We start from the raw sequence: 19,862 nt of genomic DNA, 5'->3' as shown, positions 1-19,862 counted from the left end.
GGGTGAGTCATGCCTAGGGGAGGCGGCCTGCCACTCTCTCCTGTGCCACCCCAGTGGGGCAGTGACACTACAGAACCACAAAGTCAGCTGTGACAGACTAGAGCCGCCAGCTTGCAGAAACAGCATGCCACCTGTCAAAGTCCAGGAGACCTGTAGCTGCCACTGGGAATGCCTTTGTATGTAAACCAAACGGGTCAAATTTAACATATCTCCACGAAGTGTGCATTATTTCCCACCTTGTCTATTAACAATAAACGCTGAAGGCTTGCATTCCAGTCTGTTTATACTGACTCTTAACAGATCACCTGTCCTAACTCCTGCCTGGTGTGTGTTGGCAGGTATGTGTATGGGCAGCTCCACAAATCATGTCGTGAGGTTTGATGGCTTGGCCCTCAGGCTGGATGGGGAGGGCTTGTGCTCCTACACACTTCTCACTGTTAGCAGAGGCATCAGTGAGGGGTCAGAGGTCAAACTCCACAGTGGACCTTGTCGGGACCCAGAGCACTACCACCAGGTCTGCATGAAAGCAATGGAAGTGATTCATGGAACACATAAGCTGCTGCTGAAGGACGACATGATGGTAAGCATTGTGTCTGTTACTGGTGGGATACCTGCACTGACACTGAAATGGATTAAATGTGACATAATATATAGAATATCTAAACATTTATTTACTAGCTGTGTGTGTGTCTGAGCAGGCTGTGATTGATCAGGAAGAGATCGTGCTGCCATGGCGGTACGATGGCCTGGAGCTGGTGCGTTATGGAGGAGTGATGCTGCAGCTGAAATCAGAGCACGGCTATGTCCTGACCTTCACTCCTCAGAGCAATGAGTTTACCATCACACTGCTGAGCTCCTCCACCACTGGCCACACTGCTGGACTCTGCGGTAACAAAAATAACACCCATTCAAAAGTCACCCCTGTTTCTCTTTATTAATTGCTTCTGTCACAACTGCAAAGCTGTCTCTTTCCTGTGGTGTCATGGCTCTCTGTTTCTTTCCTCCAGGTGCCTGTGGGGAAGAAAAGGTTAACGTTCTGTCTTTACATAATGGCAGCTCGACCACCAACCAGCCAGCCTTCATCTCAGACTGGACTGTGGCTGTAGATGGTGGTGTGTGCCTGCCAAAGCGGAGGGCAGTGTGTGTGTCTGGAGCAGCAATGGGATGTCAGGCCTTGCATTCTGAGGTGTTTGAACCATGCCATGCACACATTCCTGTCCAGGTGTTCCTTGCCAAATGTGAGGAGCAGGCATGTGAGCAGTCAGATGTGTGTGAGCTTATTTCTGCCTATGCACACCTCTGCAGACAGAGAGGTACATGTGTGGACTGGAGGAACCCTCACCTCTGCCGTAAGTCGGTTTTTGATGTGCAAATGTCTACATGTTTCCGTTCCTTTGCAGCAGTGGACACATTTCAATACCCAGTCTGAGCCTAAACCTAAACTTCTGCCTGTTCTTTGTCATAGCATTACAGTGTCCCAGCTCCATGGAGTATGATGCATGTCGAACAGGATGTGTAGAGGACTGTAGTAACATGCAGACGTTGCCTGGCGACTGGTCGGTTGCCAGGGGTAACGAGTCATCCTGTATGGACACACCTACTGAGGGATGTTTCTGTACTGGAGGGATGGTTTTGCACCACGGACACTGTGTATCACCAGATGCATGCAGGCAATGTGTCGACCATCATGGACACACATATATGGTGAGATACAGGGTAACAAAAAATATGAATGAATGTGTGAGTAAAGAATACAAAGTCTAAATCAATTCCTTAATTACAGAAATCATGCTAATAGAAATGGAGCAGCCAGTGTTCATCATTAAAAGTGTGCGCCCTCTGGTGGTACATAATACATACATGATAAAAAAAAGAACATGGTTTACTTTTGTTTGTACAGTATATGCAGAGTTGGGTACCAGAAGAGAACCCATGTCTGATTTGCATGTGTTTAGACCAACAACACATCAACTGCACTGCACGACCCTGCAATGATGTCAAAGGTAAGCACCCCTGTCGCTGCTGCTATGTCCATTATATCTGATTTTCTAGTTTTGTGAGACCTGACATTTTTGCAAACAGTAGTTGGTTTAGACATAGCAGTGCTATGATTAATCATCTGTATGTGTGCATAGCTCCAGTGTGTGGACCTTGTGAAATCCTGAGGGAGAAGAAAGAATCCAAGTGCTGCCCAGAGTATGAGTGTGGTGAGTATATACACTGCCAAAAATAAGGGAGCACTTAAATCAAACATTGCATCTTGATGAACAAATTATTCAAAATCATAATATTTTGAGCAGTGTATATAAACTCCATATAAGGAAGCGTACTGTATATGTCACTTACCCACTGCCTGTCTTATTCTCTTATTTTGTGACATTTCAGTATGTAATCTGGTGAACTGTGACCTGCCTGACATGCCCCGGTGTGAGGATGGTCAGACTGTGCTTCTAAAAAACCCAGGAGAGTGTCAGCCTATACATGAGTGCGGTAGGACATTCACACATTCTCTGTGATGTTCAAGCTCTGTTCAGCTCAACAGAGCACACACCCATGTGATCCCCTTCACATTTTTGTCTTCATCCTTTTTCTGTCTCAGTGTGTAAAAAGGACAAGTGTGATCTTCAGGCTCCCCCTGCTTGTCCCACGCATCGCAAACTGTCAGTCAAAAAGACAAAGTGCTGTGACGCGTTTGAATGTGTGTGCAGCTGCCAGAATGTGACTCGCACTTGCCCTGCTGGGTTCATCACGTCCTCCTCTACCAATGACTGTGGCTGCACAGAAACCAGCTGCCTGTCAGACAAGGTGAGTGCGTTCTGATGAAATTTCTAGCGCATAAATATAATTTCATTGCCACTACTGTTTATACTGTCCTGTTTTATTACTGTGTGTCTCTCCAGGTGTGTGTGGTTGGTGGTGTTGTTCATCCTCTTGGAAGTGAATGGGAAGAAGGATGTGAGAAGTGCAGCTGCACCCAGCTACAGGACAAAGAGACCTCTTTGCATATTGCTCAGTGTACCCCACCTGTTTGTGATCGGACCTGCCCTAGGGTGAAACACAGACACATGCACCAGACATAAACATTATCACTGTGCTTCTACCACTATTAATCCTTTTATACTCCTCACATATTTCAGGGCTTTACATACGGTTCATCAAAAGGAGAGTGCTGTGGGAAGTGCACACCAACCAGCTGTGTGGAGTCCAAGGGAGAAATGCGAGGGGACACACTGATTGGAGGAAACCTCAGACATGTACTTATATGTATAGAGAGGAATCATATATACCTGAATAATCTGTGTATTCTTAGTAACTATTTCTGTGTCAGTGCCAATCATTGTAGTGTCCTGCACGGCAAGCTGCACTGATATGCAAGTTATGGCATATATGATTTTTTTCCTCCCATTTTAACTTTGTTCCATCTACATCTGATCTGTGTGTCTTTTTTCATATAAACCTTTCTCATAAATTCTTTTCAATTAATCATGCATTACTGTATACATTAAGATATAGATTTCTGGGAATTACTGGCTGTAATTACAGAAAAAGAAATGTAGAAATCTAATGTGTGACTCTTTATAGGTGGGTGAGGTATGGCAGTCTCCACATGACAAATGTGTGTTACATCAGTGTGTGAAAGTGAAAGATGAGGTGTTCATTTCTGCAACCAATGTCAGCTGCTCTGTTATGGACACTCCATCTTGCCGACTTGGAACCGAGCTACGTTGTGACACACAGGGCTGCTGCCCCAGCTGCCACTGTGGTAAACACACATGCAGACGCATACACAGTTGATATAACAAGTTGCAGTCTGTCCAGCAGAGGACCCTGTCATAGTGGTGTCATCCCAGAAACAGTTATCCTTACCTGACCTAGAATTGGATGCCTGTGTCCTCAACCACACTGTGATAGGAGTAAGTCATGCAGAAAAGTATTCTCTGTTCCTGTTTGAATGTTAAGCCCCTTTAGGCAAATTTGGAATACTGGACAATGCAAATGAAAACTAACTTAACTTGAATGTTTTGAATAGCACTTTCAGTGCTCCATCTTGATCAGTATGTGTTTGTACAGGCAGGGGAGAGGCTGATGGTGGATGTGTGTACACACTGTGAGTGTATGGTGGAGGACATTGCTGTGAGGAAATACAAACTGTCCTGCAGAAGAATCACCTGTCCCTCTTGTCCACAGGTAACTGTTGTACCATTATTATTATTACTATTATTATTTTGTAGCCAGTATCATTTATCACCATCACACCTGATCACTAAACATCCACAATGTTCATTCCTTAATGCTCTGACAACATTTCCTCCATGCTCACCTTTAACTTGTGACCCCATCATTTTACATGATGCATCCATGAATGATTTAGTTGCTATAAAAAGTCCAGGTAAATTTATGTCTTTGTATTTACAGCAGTGTTTTCTGCTTGTCCTCATTTATGAATTAACATACAATAATAACAACAAAATTTTCAGGGATACACTTTGCAGAAAGAGGAAGATGCTTGTTGTGGTCGCTGTGTTCCCACCGCCTGCTTCATGCAAAGGCTAGATGGAAAGATGATCAGTGTTCAGGTAGGTGCTTAGCAGTTCAGGACAAGACAAGACTTTGCAAGACAATGTCTTGCTTATGAAACTTGTCACTCAGATAGGTAAATGAATAAACATTTTTATTTACATTTATTAAGTCTAGCACATTATAAAAAGAAAGAACAACTTTTCAGAAGCAAGAATGTTTCATACTGTACATATTCTATGTGCATGTATGTTTGTCTCCCTCCAGGTGAACACCACCCTCAAGGATGGATGCAACTTGTATTCCTGTAGTGTCAACAGTAAAGGAGGGCTTGCCCTGCAGATCAGAGTGACCACTTGCCCCCCTTTTAACCGTCAAGCCTGCCTGGACATGGGGGTGAGACTGGCTGCCCTTCATCCATCTCTCAGTATTTCCCACACATTTTTCTGAAACTGTTTCTCCCATTCTGTTTGTCCATCAGGGGAAGGTCAGCCAGATTGGAACAACCTGTTGTGAGATGTGTAAGTAGAGCAGTGCCCTGGGCATGACTGGGTCTCTAATATGAACAATCAAGATCAATCTCTAACTCTCTGCTTTTAAGTAAAGTGTGCGCTTGTGTGAAGGTACGGAGCCAGAGTGTCAGAGGACAAAGGGAATGCTTAACTTCATCAAAGTGGATGATTGCTATTCAGAGCACCAGATAGATCTGCACTATTGTGAGGTAACAAACTGCACATGCACACACAAACATTTAAAGATGAATTTTTTTCTTGCTAGGATTAACCTACAAAGGTCAGTGAAATCATAACATTGTCCCTCACCATTCCATGCTTTCTGTGGTACTGTCTATCTGTTTGTTAGGGTAAATGTCGCAGTAAGTCCATGTACTCCCTGGAGAAGGCCGCTGTGGAGCAGGAGTGTGTGTGTTGTGCTGCTGTGAAGACGGAGCCTCTCAGCGTTCCTGTCCTGTGTGCCAACGGCACTCGCAGCCACCACACTGTCCTGTCTGTCACAGCATGCGACTGTCTGTCCAAACACTGCTTCTAGAGAGAGAGAGAGAGAGAGTAAGTGGTGTTTGTATAGCCAAGTAAAATGTACCCACTTAAGAAAACAACACAAATAACAATAACACAATCCTGCCAGTTTTTGAAAGCACTACATTTTTGTCTGTTTTGCTGTAGTCTTAATATTTCTACTGAAATGTATGGGTTTGTAAAGATTGATGTTTCTTGTGTCAATAGTTTAAATATGATAACAGATTTTCTTTTTCAATATATTTCTGAGATATGAAACAATTTGGAGCAAAAAGGTTTATCAGCATTTATCACATTTTAATCATGTTAATCTAAAAGAAACCCACCAGTGATGAAATGTAATAAAGTACACTTAAATTCTAATACAACTATGATGTATTTGTAGTTTATGTGCCTTTTATAATCGACAACAACTGAGAGGGATATGTACTTTTTACTAAATTGCATTCATTTGACAGCTTATGCCACTACTTATATTATAGGTTAGGATTTACATGCAAAGCAAATACTGGGTTTAAGAATGTATTATCATGGATTCAACTATTCAGCAATACATAAAATAAATAAAATGCCCCCCAGTAATACATCTGATGGCTGCATTTGCACTAAAGCAAAAGGTTGATGTCATTTGGTGCTTTTCATAATGTACTTTTATACAAGTCATTTTATATATAATGCTTTAGACTTGATTCATAAAAAATATTTAATAGTTATTCCAGGGAGATAATAACCTTGATTTGCACAGATTTTTTTTTGTTTTGGCTTCATTTGATGTGCATGCCTGCACGCAGAGAGTAGGCGAGGTTCAGCCCTACGTCTTGTCACCTGTAAGCTCTTACACACACACACCTCCCATGTAGCGCTAATATGCATCACACCTTCCTCCCGTCCCCATGGAGCTGTCAGGGAATTAGCCGGCCTGTGCGCACGCATGTTAAGCCAGGGGTTATGGGAGCGCGCGCGGATTGTCCAACATCTCAGCCCCTCGCCAGGCTGCGCGCCTCGCGTCTCATCATTCATCCCCATAGAGAAGAACTGAACCTCCACCAGCACTGGTGAGTCAATTTTATCATCGGAAGTTTGATAAAAGTACAATAAATAAGCGAATTAATTAATTGACTGCACACTTTACCTGTATCGCTTTTACTGCCCTGTTTCCTGCTGTCAGCTTTGGCAGTGTCTTTTTGAACACTTTCATTCATGTATTTGAACTGTATCAGCTTGAATGTGCAATACTCCACAAACCAAGCTTAACTTCAACTGATGCTTTGATTAATTAAGCCTCCTGGCTAAACTGATGTGTGCCTGGATGTTGAGGCTGTTGTATCCATAGTGAAAATGCGGATTAATTATTTGGATTTAGCGTGTACTGTTGATCTTTTTGTTTTGAATGTGAAAGTTTAGGTTACTATTTATAGTGAAAGTTTGATAAGTCTATTTGAGTCTTCGCATGATCTCAGACTTTATTATGTCAGTGAGTTTGCTTGAGCTGTAGCCCGTGTTTCCAGTGACTGTATTAGAGGGTGGGTGCCGTTGACCGTCTCTGCTGTTGAGCGGTCAGCTGCGCCTCTAAGCTCCGCGCTAAGACGCGCACTCCGATGCATTTGCGCTTTTTTACCTACTCCGCGGTGAACAGGCAAGAAGGATACACAAGTATACCAAAATTATTTTGGCCTTTAAAAAAGCAGCAATGCCGAGACACTTAAGTAAACGTAATAATAATGATGATAAAAAGAAAATAAAATACAATATGGTCTCTGAGACCAGTACCGGACCCATGTTGTGATTTCCCCCTAGATCTGTAATTTCCTGTGAGCGATGTTGCCATAATTAAATGAAACCCACTCTATTTGAGTCATTCTACAACTATAATCCAATAATAAAATAAGTACATATTGTGAAAAAAAAAAAAAAAAAAAAAAAAAAAAAAAAAGCCTCAAGACTTTCTTATTGTTATTCAAAATATACTTAATGTACAGGAAAGGTACTCATGCAGAATGTGACATGTCATATTTGCATATTAGCTTTTATTTTTGGATTAGAATGATCAATGCATTATTTTGTTCATTTTAATGGTGTTTGAACTAATTGTAATGATGAATTGTGGGTCATTCTGGTTTAAGAGGGTCACAAGCCAAAAGAAAGGGAATCACTGATTTGTATAGGAGTGTCTACTTTAAATTATATTACTACATTTTTTTCTGACCTGCCGAACTCTAAGTAACATTCTGTCCATAGGTTATTTCAGCCTCTTGATACTGATCCCTGCTTTGTTTGTTTGTTTCTCAAAGGGATGAAACGTAAAAAGAACATATGCCTGTCACTACAGAAATGACTGAGTCATCGTCCATTCACTCAGTTACGCTTATTTCATTAGCCCGATCACTGTCCAGGCTTGGTCTTGACACCATCAACGGCGGCCCCATCAGTGCCCCTGATGAAGATGAGCCCCCTCCATCGGTATGGTCTCCTCTGAAAGTAAACACTGACATCATGTGGCTTTAACATCTAACAGCACAGGTTTCTCCTCCCTGAACTGGGACATGTAATATAATAGTGTTAAGGATTGACACTACATCTGTCTGTCTAAATTCCTTACTTGTATCCCTTCTCACTTAGCTCATTAATTATGTGTGTTTCTGTTAGGAGTCTGGCATTGATCTGGGCCCTGGGCTGTTTTTTACTGATGGCAAGAGAAAAGTGGATTATGTCCTTTCCTACAAATACAAAAAAAGGCAATCATCCAAGGCATGCCTTTCTGTTTCATCCAATGGGAGTAGTATACCAATACCGGCGCTGGGCCGATCGGAAACAGAGTCTGGGGAGACAGGTGCACCTGCAGGAGATGTGGAGGAGCTGAGGCTGTCTGAGGAGGAAAAGGCTTTAATGAGGGAAGAGTTTGAGGCGGGACTACTGGAAGCCGGACTACTAATAGAGCGTGATAAAGAGGTGTGTATCTGCCTTTGCAGTACGTTGACCAGGATTATATTTTCATTTGCTGCACACTCCTATAGATGGGTCAGAGCAATCCTTAAGTGATCACAAATCCTGAGACTGGATGGCTGCCAAACAGATTAAAGATAAGACTGTCTCTCCCTTGAAGCTGGAGGAAATGCCTGCACTCTAATTAAAGAGAGAAAGAATATATATAGGCAACCACTACTGATATAGGCAACATAGGTCACTGGAATTAACACTATTATGGTCTTGGCATCAAGCACGGCTTTGTACTGCAGACATATGCTCAGTTTGTTGTTGACATCACAACATCAGTTAAAAACTGCAGTAAAGTGTGATACCAGTTCACTTGAACAGTAGCTAAAGCTGCATGACACCTTGTTCAACCAAAACTGAAATTTGTGGGTGGAGTGTAACTACATCTCCAAGCAGTTAACACTGATATGACCAGTTCTGTCAAATAGGTCCAACACTGAAAAGCAGTTTACACTGAATGTGTTAAAATTACTCTGTGGTAGTTGAAATCAGTTCTGAAAATTGTAACTTTTTGCTGTAATGGAGGTTGCCATTACCAGACTAGCTTGATAGTGTTGCTGCAATAGATTTTAATCCTGCCACTTAAAAGCTGAGGGTGAGTTTTATCAGTATAAACCACAACATTAGAGGTGTTGCAGGTGCTATTTGAGCCTGTGCAGCTGTACCTGCTCTGCACTGGGGTCATTACAATAATTGCATGGCCCAGAGGCTAAGTAATAGCTTGTCATTTTTCACATTATCAAAACAGATTAATAATGATAATAATATTCTGTGAATAATATTCTGCATTCATTTTTTTAGCCTTGCAGGATTGCGAGGTTCTGGGCTTAAACTAAATGAACAGCCTCATTATAACACAAAGCAGTACACTTACGGGCTTAGAGATGGCTCATGATTGCCTCAGGACAGGCAGAAGCAAAGGCAAAGTATGTAATAGGCCTATTCTGAAATATATTTTCCAGTCACAGGTATGCAGTGATTAATGTGATGAATTAATGTATGCAGTATTTCTTATGTTCACATTTCTTATGCATCTGTGTGCTAACCTTTGTGTTTATATGCAGAGGTCAAATGGCATAGGGTTTATTCGGCTGCACATTCCATGGCCAATACTCAGTCGAGAAGCAGAGCTTCAGAAAATCAAAGTCACTGTGAAAAAGGTCTGCATTTCCATATTCATTGATCTTCTATTCATCCCAATCTCCTGTTTGGACTGAAGAGTCAAAAACCTGTAGAAAGTGATGTGTACAGTGATAGTGAGGACAGATGTGTGTAGTATGGATGATATAACATGTATTGAGTAGATCTGATCAAAAATCTGTTTCACATATGTTTTTTCTGAACAGAAGTGTGAATTACGAAAACGGGTGGGCATTGCTGGGATGTGGGATTCCTTTGTGACTAAAGTCAACATGCCGTTTCAACCAGACGTCCCAGACTTTGACATCCAGAGAGACTCAGGGACACGTGTCTATCTCAAAACCCTCAAACATCCTTTTATCAGAAACAAGTTGCACTTGTGAGTACATACTCTGTCACATTCCAATGTGCACATGTAGTGGAATAGTATCAGAAAACTAACCCCAGGCATGTTTTAGTTCAAGCCTGGCTAATGATCTAGATAACAGTCATACCTAAATCACCTGCAGGCTGTGTGCTCATACTGTAAGATTTTGTTACTTTCACATAAAAAGAACTTTAACTGTTCACACCACTGACATGGAAATTGTATAATCTGTATAGTGGTGCACAAAAACAAGACAATCAAAGTTACCAGTAGTTTTGAACACTGAACTCATAGCTTTTATGAACAGGACTGTTGTTAATTGTTCACATTTGTCATGCCACTGTCATTCACTGCAGATATGACATCAAGTCAACAGAAACTGTATTTGACAATGCAACACGAAGCAGAATAGTGAGTTCAGAAACAAATATATATATATTTTTAGTTTGCTGAATATTTTGTCTTTGTTTTTGCATATGTATTTGAGCTTACATTTGTACCATGTTATGTTTGTTTCTAGGTAGCTGACATTATTTCGCGCACTACCTGCAGACAAACTTGTCAAACCACTGGTGAGGTCTATCTTTTTCTGTTTTATTCTCTTACTTCATACTATTCATATGCATACTGTCAGTCAGATTTCAGGCTGTGTCAGTGTGCTCTGTCATAAAACTGTCGAGCCCTTGACACTTACTTTTTGTGTCATAAGGCATCAAGTCATTATTGGCTCGTGGTGTCTATGACTCTGCCTTCCCTCTCCATGATGTGAGTATAATGGAAATAGCAGTCTCACAGATAAATAGGGGAAGATGGGGAATCGGAATAATTTTAATAGAAAAATACTTTTCCAAAGCCTTTTCTACAATTACTGTATGGCTATGCATGAAATTATATTCTGTACATCAGCATGTCTCATATAAAAAGCTGATCACTTTTTTTTTATTTTTAGGGGTCATTCACAAGGAGAGGACGCAAAGATCAGCGAAATGACAGACAGGTGGGTTGAGTGGCCTTGACAAATGTGATTGAATGTCTTTTCAAACATCCATAATGGTAATATTATTGGAGTCACTGGAGATAATGCCATGCATGCTTCTTGAGGCAGAAACAAACTACTCTACTGTCCTGATTTGGCCATAATAAGTGAAAAACTGGAGGTTTTTTAAGAGCTTGTACTGTTGCATTGTATGTTGGTTTATCTCAAATATTCCTACAGACTTCAGTTAGTTCAAAATCCTGCAGCTCGTCTTCTCACGGGCATTCATAAACATGAATATATTACCTGTTTTGACTGAGCTTTTGACTTTTGGACAAATTCAGTATCATTCAACAGATAGAAATATTAGACATTTAAGATTAGAACGTATTATTCATTTACATAATATATGAAGTTGTGTTCACTGTACAGTATGTTACATGTAATAAGCCAAAGCTGTTGTTTGGTTTGGAAACATTATATAGACACCATGTGCCATTATAATTAATCATTCACTGGTATTTTATTTTTGTCATGTGCTTGGGTGTCCTTCAGGTCCTCCATGAAGAATGGGCTAACTATGGAGTCATGCTTAAATACCAGCCTGTGGACCTGATCAGGTACAGTACTGAGCATTTAGGGCAAACAAAAATAGCCTAGCTTGGGTTTGCGCTGGCACTGTTCAGGTATATAGCTACTAATACCAAAGTGCTGAACTGGAGAAACACACTGATGGATTTGCTCCTTGTAGAGATGTAGAGGTTTGTCCTGGTGATGCTGCTAAACCAAAGGCTGGGAAAAGCTATTATCCTTACAGGTTTATCAGTGTAGAGAAGCTCTTCATATTAGATGAATCATTTCCTATCTGTAAATTTGACACTTTGACCTAAGGATAGTTAAAGATGAAAGGTCACAGTGTGCCTAAAGTGGAACGGGCCCATATTCCCAGTAAAATTGCTCAAGAGATTTTGCTCTTTAGATGCTTAAATATTTGTTCCACAAAAGTGGAATGTTTCATCTGTTAGTTGTGCATCAGGATAAGTCAACAAGTCATTAAAACATTAGGATTTAGTTGTTGAAAATCACTCATTATGAAGCAAATTTCTTGTAAGAGAAGTCACTGCTTTGGAAAGACCTTATCATAGCCTAAAGAGCTGGTTGAGAGACAGTTTTGCCATAATGGTGGTGCTGCACTTCAATCTGACCTGTAGATGGGAAGATACTGTTTACTACTATGAAGCAAAGTTGGACCAATCATCTGATCATTTGGCTGGTAATCTGTAACACTACCATCCCTGGCAACTAGTTAATAGGGTGTCCTTATTTTAACAGGAAATACTTTGGAGAGCAGATTGGGTTGTATTTTGCCTGGCTTGGTGTTTATACTCAGCTCCTCATCCCTCCTTCTGTACTGGGCATCATTGTCTTCCTGTATGGCATATTCACTGTGGATGCCAATGTGCCAAGGCAAGTGGATAAGTACTCTTCAACCATATGCTTATCAAAAGTGCACTGTATTATCTCTGTACATGTAATTATATCACTGTCTGTGCTTTGCACACATTTACCTTTCAGTCAGGAGACATGTGATGACAATCTGAACATCACCATGTGCCCACTGTGTGATGCAGTGTGTGATTACTGGCGCCTGAGTTCAGTGTGCTCACTGACCCGAGCTTCATACCTGTTTGACAACGGAGCCACTGTCCTCTTTGCTATTTTCATGTCTCTGTGGGGTAACCAGACATTTTAATACACCTTTCATACAGAAAGCACAGGATATTTCAATAGACCAGCTCCTAGGAACTGACAGGAAAGACAGTTGGCTTGATTACATCTGTGTTAATTCAGTCTTTACTTATTTAACCCACATAGATGCACTGTCATGGGAAACAACATAAAACAGAACATAGACTGCTTCCTTTCGGTGTCCTGCTAAAGCATTATTGTACAGTTAAAAACATTTTTGAGCAATAAAACATTGTTTAAAATGTCAGTTTTTTTAATACTTGTTTTTTTTTAACATTCCTTGTGTGCATCCTCTTGTAGCTGGCTGGTTCCTTGAGCACTGGAAAAGACGACAGATGTATCTGAAACATACATGGGACCTGACAAGCTTGGAGGATGAGGAGGTACTAAAATAGATTCAAGACTACTATACATACATATGCAGTGCAACAAACATTCACATACAATATACTCGTATATCTGAGAGTACCGACAATCAGAGCCTTCACCGCTTTGCCTGTACCACATCATGAAGTATGAATTTTTGCATCAGTTTTTTTCATGCTCTATTTTCACATTTCCTGTTTGTTAATGTGCCAAGTCAGTAAAGGAGGGAGTGTTGACTTCATGGCCATTAGTTGTGGCTGGCCTTGGAGATTATTTGTCTCAGAACAGCAGCCACTCTACAACACGTTATAAACATGGCCACTCATGCATTCACAACTCTTTAATGGGATTGGTCCCTTCTTAAAGCAGGCCATTTGCTGACTCAGCAGGGTCACATTGTAAACACTCCCAGCCTAATACAAGTTTCTCTCCCTCTCTCTCTTTCTGTTATCTCGTGTTCTTTCTCTTTTGTTTCTTTGTCTCTTCCTTGATTTATTTCTGTCTCTGCTGCCTATAGAAGCGAGTCCAGGTGTGCATGTTAGAAGTGAATCAGAGGTTGTTTTTTTTATTCTAAAACTGTATTGTTTATTGCAATTTTTATAAAGTTGGAAATGGGAACATGTTTGCATGTTTATTTAATCATAATAAGTGTATGCTGCTTGAAAATATTGACGGTTGCCAAGCAACATCATGCTGAGGTGAAAACATAGACCCTGTCTGGCAGCAGGCTACCATCCCCTCAGAGCTACAGATATGAGATCACGGAACTCTCACTCCTGCCCCGGCCATTACAATGTCAGAGAACGTAGCTGTGTAGTGTGAATTTGTGGCTTTAAGTTCATTTCGGACGGTAACTTTTATAACTGGTTACTCAAGCCACTGTAGTTGTCAGGGCCGCTCGGCAGCTGCTGCCTCTCCTCCGTCTTTCTCTCCTCTGCTCTCTTTATCCTGTGGGCTCTGCGCCTCAGCTGTGTTGCATTCCAGTAATTAGCGACTGGTTTGTCGATGCACACAGCTGGGGTGCATCCCGATGATTATTCGCCTCCTTATATAAACCTCTGGCAGACGCTCTGTCTTCACCGGAACATTATCTATGTACCGCGTAATATACAGGGGGTTAGAATGCTACGCTGACAGTTCCTGTGCATTTTGGCTTGACCTTATCCACATTAGCTACTCGTTACTCAATATACGTGCTTTTATCTTCCATGCCGTCAGTCCCATGATTCACCATTTTTTGATTCCCTCCACCATCTCCACTCTACCCGGACCGTATACGTACTTGGACTTTGTTATGTTCTTTTGAGACTTTTGTGTTCTTTTTACCAGCAACCGTTATGTTTTTCCCCCTAGCACCTGGGTCTGCAAACTTGAGTCCAACCTCAGTCCTCCCTCACCCTCCTGGTGAGGGGGGCTACCATAACAACTGTAAAGCTGCAAATAGCTTGAAATGAGGGTGATATGTTCCTCACGTTACGCAGCCCCATTGTTACCCTCTGTGTGTTGGTTTGTTGCAGGAGGAGGTGAGGCCTGAGTATGAAGAAGTTTTACAGGAAAAAAAAGCAAAGATGAAAGCACAGTCCCAGAGGAAGGTATTATAACTGATTGTGTTTCTACGTGTTTCAGATGCAACTAGTACAAACTGCACACGTAGTTATATTGACATGTTTTTAACAGGATACAATTTTCTTATATGTGTGGTTTTACACTGTTACAGGTGACTGAAACTGGGGATGGTGTAGATGGAGAAACAGACCGGATGCTGGCTGCCCAGGTACCACTACACTGCTCTGTGTGATAAAACATTACACAGGGGTAGAGGGCAGGATTGTTACACTGAAGAGATTTAAACATGTTTCATAGTGATTGCTGGTGGATAATCTACACTACACAAGGTCAATGTAAACAAACTGTTGCTATATAGTATAAGTAGACATTGTAGCATGTCTGCAACTTTTTGTGTGTATAATACAGTTATTACAGACTAACTGGGAGTGTATGAGTTAATGTTGGTGCATAAAGAGAAAACTCCCTTCACCTACTGTGGGTGGTTGAGTCCAAAGCTGCTTACCTGCCTGAGATTAGCCCAGATTACTGATGGAGAGGCATAATGGGTGGAGGTAGAGGAAGAAGGAGAAGGGATTACTGTCCTTTCAGATAGCAAACATGCACCTGCCAGACAGAAAACATATGAACATGTGCTCAGCATTACTGTACATAAACCTATGTGCATTCCAAAGTAATATACATGTTTTCTTAGCAGCAAGATCCAGAGTCTCTGGACACTGAAGATCATCTGTCAGGTTATTTCATCAACGTGTCCACCTTATTACTACTGGTACTGCATTTATACTCATTCTCATAGTCATATTAATGCTCATATTCTCATTTTTTAAACCATATATCCATAAATTATCCATCTACACTGTCAGCATTAGTGATCAGTCAGTTCACTTAACTGTAAACACTGTACGTGTGTTGTGTGTTCAGATCTTCGTGACCTTCTCAGCAGTGTTTGGGGTGGTAGTTTATCGTATCTGCATGTTAAGTGTGTGGTCCATGAACCCTGATCCTGAAGCTAAGGCAAGCGTGAGGATGACCGTCACCACCACAGGCATCATCCTCAACATGCTGGTTGTTCTGGTGTTGGAAGAGGTGTATGGAGCGATCGCTGTGTGGCTGACTGAACTGGGTATTGTTCTTATACAAAGCAAAGCATTAAATAGGGATGCCTTAACATCTCATTATGATAGTTCAAATAAATATGAGACAGCAGAAAGACATTGCAACATACTAGGACTAAACAGAACAGGAGATGCAGATAGTAAGGGTAAAATGTGTGAGTGGTGGGTAGAATTAAGAAGTGGCAGAAACATGGATGGTTTACTGAATGGGTATATGGGGCCTACTGGCTCAGAACCTATGTATGAAGTGACAGTTAATATTTCCTGCTGGAAAGTCAATCAACAATAAATAGATGCAAAATGAGTAAAAATTGATGCAGCACAGCCACAAAGAGACGCAAAATTAGCACAAAGACATACAAAACAACCTCAGATAAAAACATGTAAAACAGACAAAAATGACTAAAAAACAAAAAAAAAAAGACCAAAAAGAGTCAAAACACTGGTAAAGAGATGCAAAATGATCAAGGAGATTCAAAACAACTAAAAAGACACACATTTTGCTTCCACCATTTATTTACATTTTGCATAAGTTTGCTGGATACATTAAAAGTATATTTACTGTACATATGTTACCTCCAGTTCTCTTAACTACATTACTTTGCTGTCGCCTGCTATAATAGATTCAGTAAAGGACAGACACAAAGCTGCTACATGTGACTTTATAAAGATGTGGAGTCTTGGTCTGACTCTGAGCATTGGGTGCGTTGTTGTGCTCCTTTCTAACAGAACTTCCTAAGACTAAGAAAGAGTTTGAAGAGAAACTGATCTTCAAGTCTTTCTTTCTGAAATCCATGAATGCCTTTGCACCTATTTTCTATGTGGCCTTCTTCAAGGGCAGGTGTGTAGTTTTTGAAAGTCTTCACTCACTTCTCACCGGAGTTTGACTTTATTGCCTAACATATGACTTGGTCCTCTCTTCTTATAGGTTTGCTGGGAGGCCTGGTGATTATGTTTATGTGTTTGAAGACTATCGCATGGAGGAGGTAGGTTCACTTACACACATTACTACTTATTGTTTATGTATACGTACAGCATATGTTCATCTGTGCTTTGACTAAATGTGTTTTTTTTTTTTATTCACCAGTGTGCTCCACCAGGCTGCCTCATTGAACTTTGCATTCAGCTCAGCATGATCATGCTGGGAAAGCAGCTCATCCAAAACAACGTGTTTGAGATTCTCATACCGTGAGTAAACCTGCTTCTTTTTTTTGCTGTGACTCTGTCCTCTGTCATTTACTGTATATCTCCCTTTGGGTATTTTTCAGAAAACTGAAAAAGATGTACAGAACAATGCAGGAACAAAAAGGAATAAAAAGCTCAGCAGTAAACGAGGAGAGCAAAGCAGAAGAGAAGAGACCAAAACAACAATTTCACAAAGATTTTGCCCTTGAACCCTTTGAAGGTGTCAGCCCAGAATACATGGAAATGGGTGAGTTTCATTTAGTTTCCTACTCACTCCTTTATTTACTCAGTCACTCACTGCTATAATTACACTGTTATTTTTAAAAACTCTTTTGTGCATGTGTCTCTTAATATTTACAGTAATCCAGTATGGGTTTGTGTCTCTGTTCGTGGCCTCCTTCCCCCTCGCGCCAGCATTTGCCCTGCTCAACAACGTCATTGAGATTCGCCTGGATGCTGCAAAATTTGTCACAGAGATCCGGCGGCCCGATGCTGTGAGGTCTAAAGACATAGGTACAGATCACACAGGAAAGCATGTTCATTCGTTTTGTTTCTGTCTGAATGTACATGTAAAATACGCTTGAATTTTTAATCACCTTCTTTTCCTTTTTTCTACCCTGTGCCTCCATTTTTGTCTCTCTTGTACATGTTTGTCTGTCTGTTGCTTTCCCTTACACGAATACAAATGCACACATGAACGGACACACTTTCCCCTTTCCCTCTTTGTCTCTTTATGCACATGCTGTCTCCAGGGATTTGGTACAACATTCTCTGTGGAATCAGCAAGTTCTCTGTCATTACCAATGTAAGTGTCTGTGTGTCTTTACTGTGCTTGTAATATCTGGATAATATCTAATAACCAGTTGATCTGCCAGCAGTAACTGGTACGTGATGATGTGTCATAATATAGCATTGTCATTTTCACTTCTTTTTTGTTTCCTCAGGCCTTTGTCATCTCCTTCACATCAGAGTTTGTTCCACGAATGGTGTACCAGTACATCTACAGTGTGAATAGCACTATGAATGGTTACACAGAGCACTCACTGTCCTACTTTAATGTCAGCAACTTCCCACCAGGCACCGCGCCCAGCACCACCCTGATCCCCGGAGTCTCCATGTGCAGGTCAGAGTGACACTCTCAGACTAGACCTGCCTGGATCCTCCTAAAAATCCTTGAACCCAGCAGCTTAACTCTTACTTTACCTAAATCCCAAAGTTGTCTGAAGTTTTCAGAAACTGGAAAATGTGGCATGTAGCATGGTTTACTGAGGCAAATCTTATTTTAAGAGTTACTACGTTTTTATCTGTCAGGTAACCACTTCAGTTCATTACTCTAGGTTCTTCTTTGCTAATATTTGCACTGTGTTTTTCAGGTATAAGGATTATAGAGACCCACCATGGGCACCAGATGCCTACACATTCTCTAAACAATACTGGTCTGTCCTGGCAGCAAAACTGGCCTTTGTAATATTCTTCCAGGTATGAAAAAGATATTTACAACTGTAGTTTTCTTCAGTGGGTTTAAACCCAAATGTCTCTATAAACAAACCCCATGTTGCTTCATACATTCTTCACCATTGTTTGACTTTATTACACTGATCTAACCTTTTCTTTCCAGGTGCCAATTCCTAATCTGACCACTGATCCTAGTGTTCCCTCACTGTCAAATTTAAGATCTGTAAATAACACTGTGTCAAACTAACTGGGACAATTTTATATAATTTGAGTCTAGTCTATGGTGCTAAAACTGGATCTGAAACCCACCGTGACTTACTGTACTTATTGTATCTGATAGTGGAAACACAGAATTCTATAGGGACATCAACAAAGTGGATATGTAATGCAAATCATTTGGCTGATATCCAGTCAGCTTAATAAGGTCAGTATCACCCTGAAACCACTCCAGTGGAGCAGTGTATCCCTATAGATTTGGGGGTCAGAAAATGAATTTGCCTTCTTTTGCAGCTAACAGAATCTATTAAGCTCTATTAAATTATATTTCCTATAATACAGTTTTTCTGAATTGCTAAAACACATTTCTTGAAACCACCACTCATTTTCTCAAAACCTTAAACACAAATCCAAATACTCAAACTAAATTCACAAAACCTGTGACTCGTCTGGCAAAATCAAGCAATTGCTTCAAAACCATGTCACCAGCACTCAAAATCAAACAATGCTTTCAGATCATACACAGAGTCAATCATATACACACTACAGCTCAGTCATTAGACACTACATCAAAAAAAGGAGAACACAGCATACAGGACATGTAGTTACAACAAAAAGGTTTATTGTATAGTGAATTTATCAAAAAAGAAAAAGAAGTCAAAAACACATCAGAAAGATTATTCTGCCTCAGGATCATGTCTTTTAGCTGGGCCCGGCCACAGGGCTTCATCTATGTCGCAGGCAATGTTGTCCCTTGCCAGGCAACGGGCAAAAAACCCTCTGGTGTGGCGGATCCAGCCTTGACAAGACTGCACATCTATGTCACCACAGGCCAGTTCCATTGCCTGTAAGAGATTTTCCCTGGTATATGGGTTTTGGTCATAAACTTTCCAACGCCATGCAGAGAAAACTCTTCTGTTGGGTTGAGGACAGTGCTGTATGGTGGAAGGACCACATTCTGTTCCTGGTCTTACTCTTCCTTGTCCTTTTTGTCCAACACCTTTTATTCCTCTACCTCTCATATTGTTATCCATAGTTGATGGATGTACCTGTGCCATCTGTGCACTTTAACTGGCTTATGATTTGTACCTTCTCATCACATAATTAGAAATAAGTGTGAACACTTTTGAATGGTTGTGTGGAAACGATGACAACTGTGCTTTAGTTGTGTTTAAGTT

The 19,862-nt window shown here is 40.9% G+C and overlaps 2 protein-coding genes across 2 annotated transcripts in view; both read left to right on the top strand.

Annotated features, from left to right (window-relative positions):
- The window catches only part of vwf (von Willebrand factor), an 18,962-nt gene extending 13,375 nt beyond the window's left edge, over positions 1–5,587 (top strand). Inside the window, exons 35-53 of the mRNA XM_020613465.1 lie at positions 1–176; positions 339–580; positions 699–888; positions 1,008–1,349; positions 1,466–1,704; positions 1,901–2,003; positions 2,136–2,207; positions 2,386–2,490; positions 2,600–2,805; positions 2,901–3,050; positions 3,138–3,254; positions 3,583–3,763; positions 3,877–3,914; positions 4,072–4,188; positions 4,479–4,577; positions 4,786–4,914; positions 5,000–5,039; positions 5,142–5,239; positions 5,380–5,587. The exon at positions 1–176 is cut by the window's left edge and continues 50 nt beyond it. Coding sequence (XP_020469121.1) covers positions 1–176; positions 339–580; positions 699–888; positions 1,008–1,349; positions 1,466–1,704; positions 1,901–2,003; positions 2,136–2,207; positions 2,386–2,490; positions 2,600–2,805; positions 2,901–3,050; positions 3,138–3,254; positions 3,583–3,763; positions 3,877–3,914; positions 4,072–4,188; positions 4,479–4,577; positions 4,786–4,914; positions 5,000–5,039; positions 5,142–5,239; positions 5,380–5,565 — 2,830 coding nt within the window. The 3' untranslated portion in view covers positions 5,566–5,587. The remainder of the gene's footprint in view (positions 177–338; positions 581–698; positions 889–1,007; positions 1,350–1,465; positions 1,705–1,900; positions 2,004–2,135; positions 2,208–2,385; positions 2,491–2,599; positions 2,806–2,900; positions 3,051–3,137; positions 3,255–3,582; positions 3,764–3,876; positions 3,915–4,071; positions 4,189–4,478; positions 4,578–4,785; positions 4,915–4,999; positions 5,040–5,141; positions 5,240–5,379) is intronic.
- Positions 5,588–6,503: 916 nt separating this feature from the next.
- The window catches only part of ano2a (anoctamin 2a), a 19,700-nt gene continuing 6,341 nt past the window's right edge, over positions 6,504–19,862 (top strand). Inside the window, exons 1-25 of the mRNA XM_020613843.1 lie at positions 6,504–6,607; positions 7,844–8,012; positions 8,199–8,501; positions 9,611–9,706; positions 9,893–10,065; positions 10,410–10,464; positions 10,574–10,625; positions 10,763–10,818; positions 11,003–11,050; positions 11,585–11,649; positions 12,362–12,496; positions 12,605–12,765; positions 13,079–13,161; positions 14,662–14,736; positions 14,862–14,918; positions 15,405–15,482; positions 15,635–15,836; positions 16,558–16,669; positions 16,757–16,814; positions 16,916–17,016; positions 17,097–17,260; positions 17,374–17,526; positions 17,766–17,818; positions 17,958–18,136; positions 18,387–18,492. Coding sequence (XP_020469499.1) covers positions 7,866–8,012; positions 8,199–8,501; positions 9,611–9,706; positions 9,893–10,065; positions 10,410–10,464; positions 10,574–10,625; positions 10,763–10,818; positions 11,003–11,050; positions 11,585–11,649; positions 12,362–12,496; positions 12,605–12,765; positions 13,079–13,161; positions 14,662–14,736; positions 14,862–14,918; positions 15,405–15,482; positions 15,635–15,836; positions 16,558–16,669; positions 16,757–16,814; positions 16,916–17,016; positions 17,097–17,260; positions 17,374–17,526; positions 17,766–17,818; positions 17,958–18,136; positions 18,387–18,492 — 2,712 coding nt within the window. The 5' untranslated portion in view covers positions 6,504–6,607; positions 7,844–7,865. The remainder of the gene's footprint in view (positions 6,608–7,843; positions 8,013–8,198; positions 8,502–9,610; positions 9,707–9,892; positions 10,066–10,409; positions 10,465–10,573; positions 10,626–10,762; positions 10,819–11,002; positions 11,051–11,584; positions 11,650–12,361; positions 12,497–12,604; positions 12,766–13,078; positions 13,162–14,661; positions 14,737–14,861; positions 14,919–15,404; positions 15,483–15,634; positions 15,837–16,557; positions 16,670–16,756; positions 16,815–16,915; positions 17,017–17,096; positions 17,261–17,373; positions 17,527–17,765; positions 17,819–17,957; positions 18,137–18,386; positions 18,493–19,862) is intronic.

This window comes from Monopterus albus, unplaced genomic scaffold (genome assembly GCF_001952655.1).
Source record: "Monopterus albus unplaced genomic scaffold, M_albus_1.0 scaffold5.1, whole genome shotgun sequence".
Taxonomy (NCBI): domain Eukaryota; kingdom Metazoa; phylum Chordata; class Actinopteri; order Synbranchiformes; family Synbranchidae; genus Monopterus; species Monopterus albus.
The sequence above is the reverse complement of the archived record's forward strand: the minus strand, read 5'-3'. Positions and strand labels throughout refer to the sequence as shown.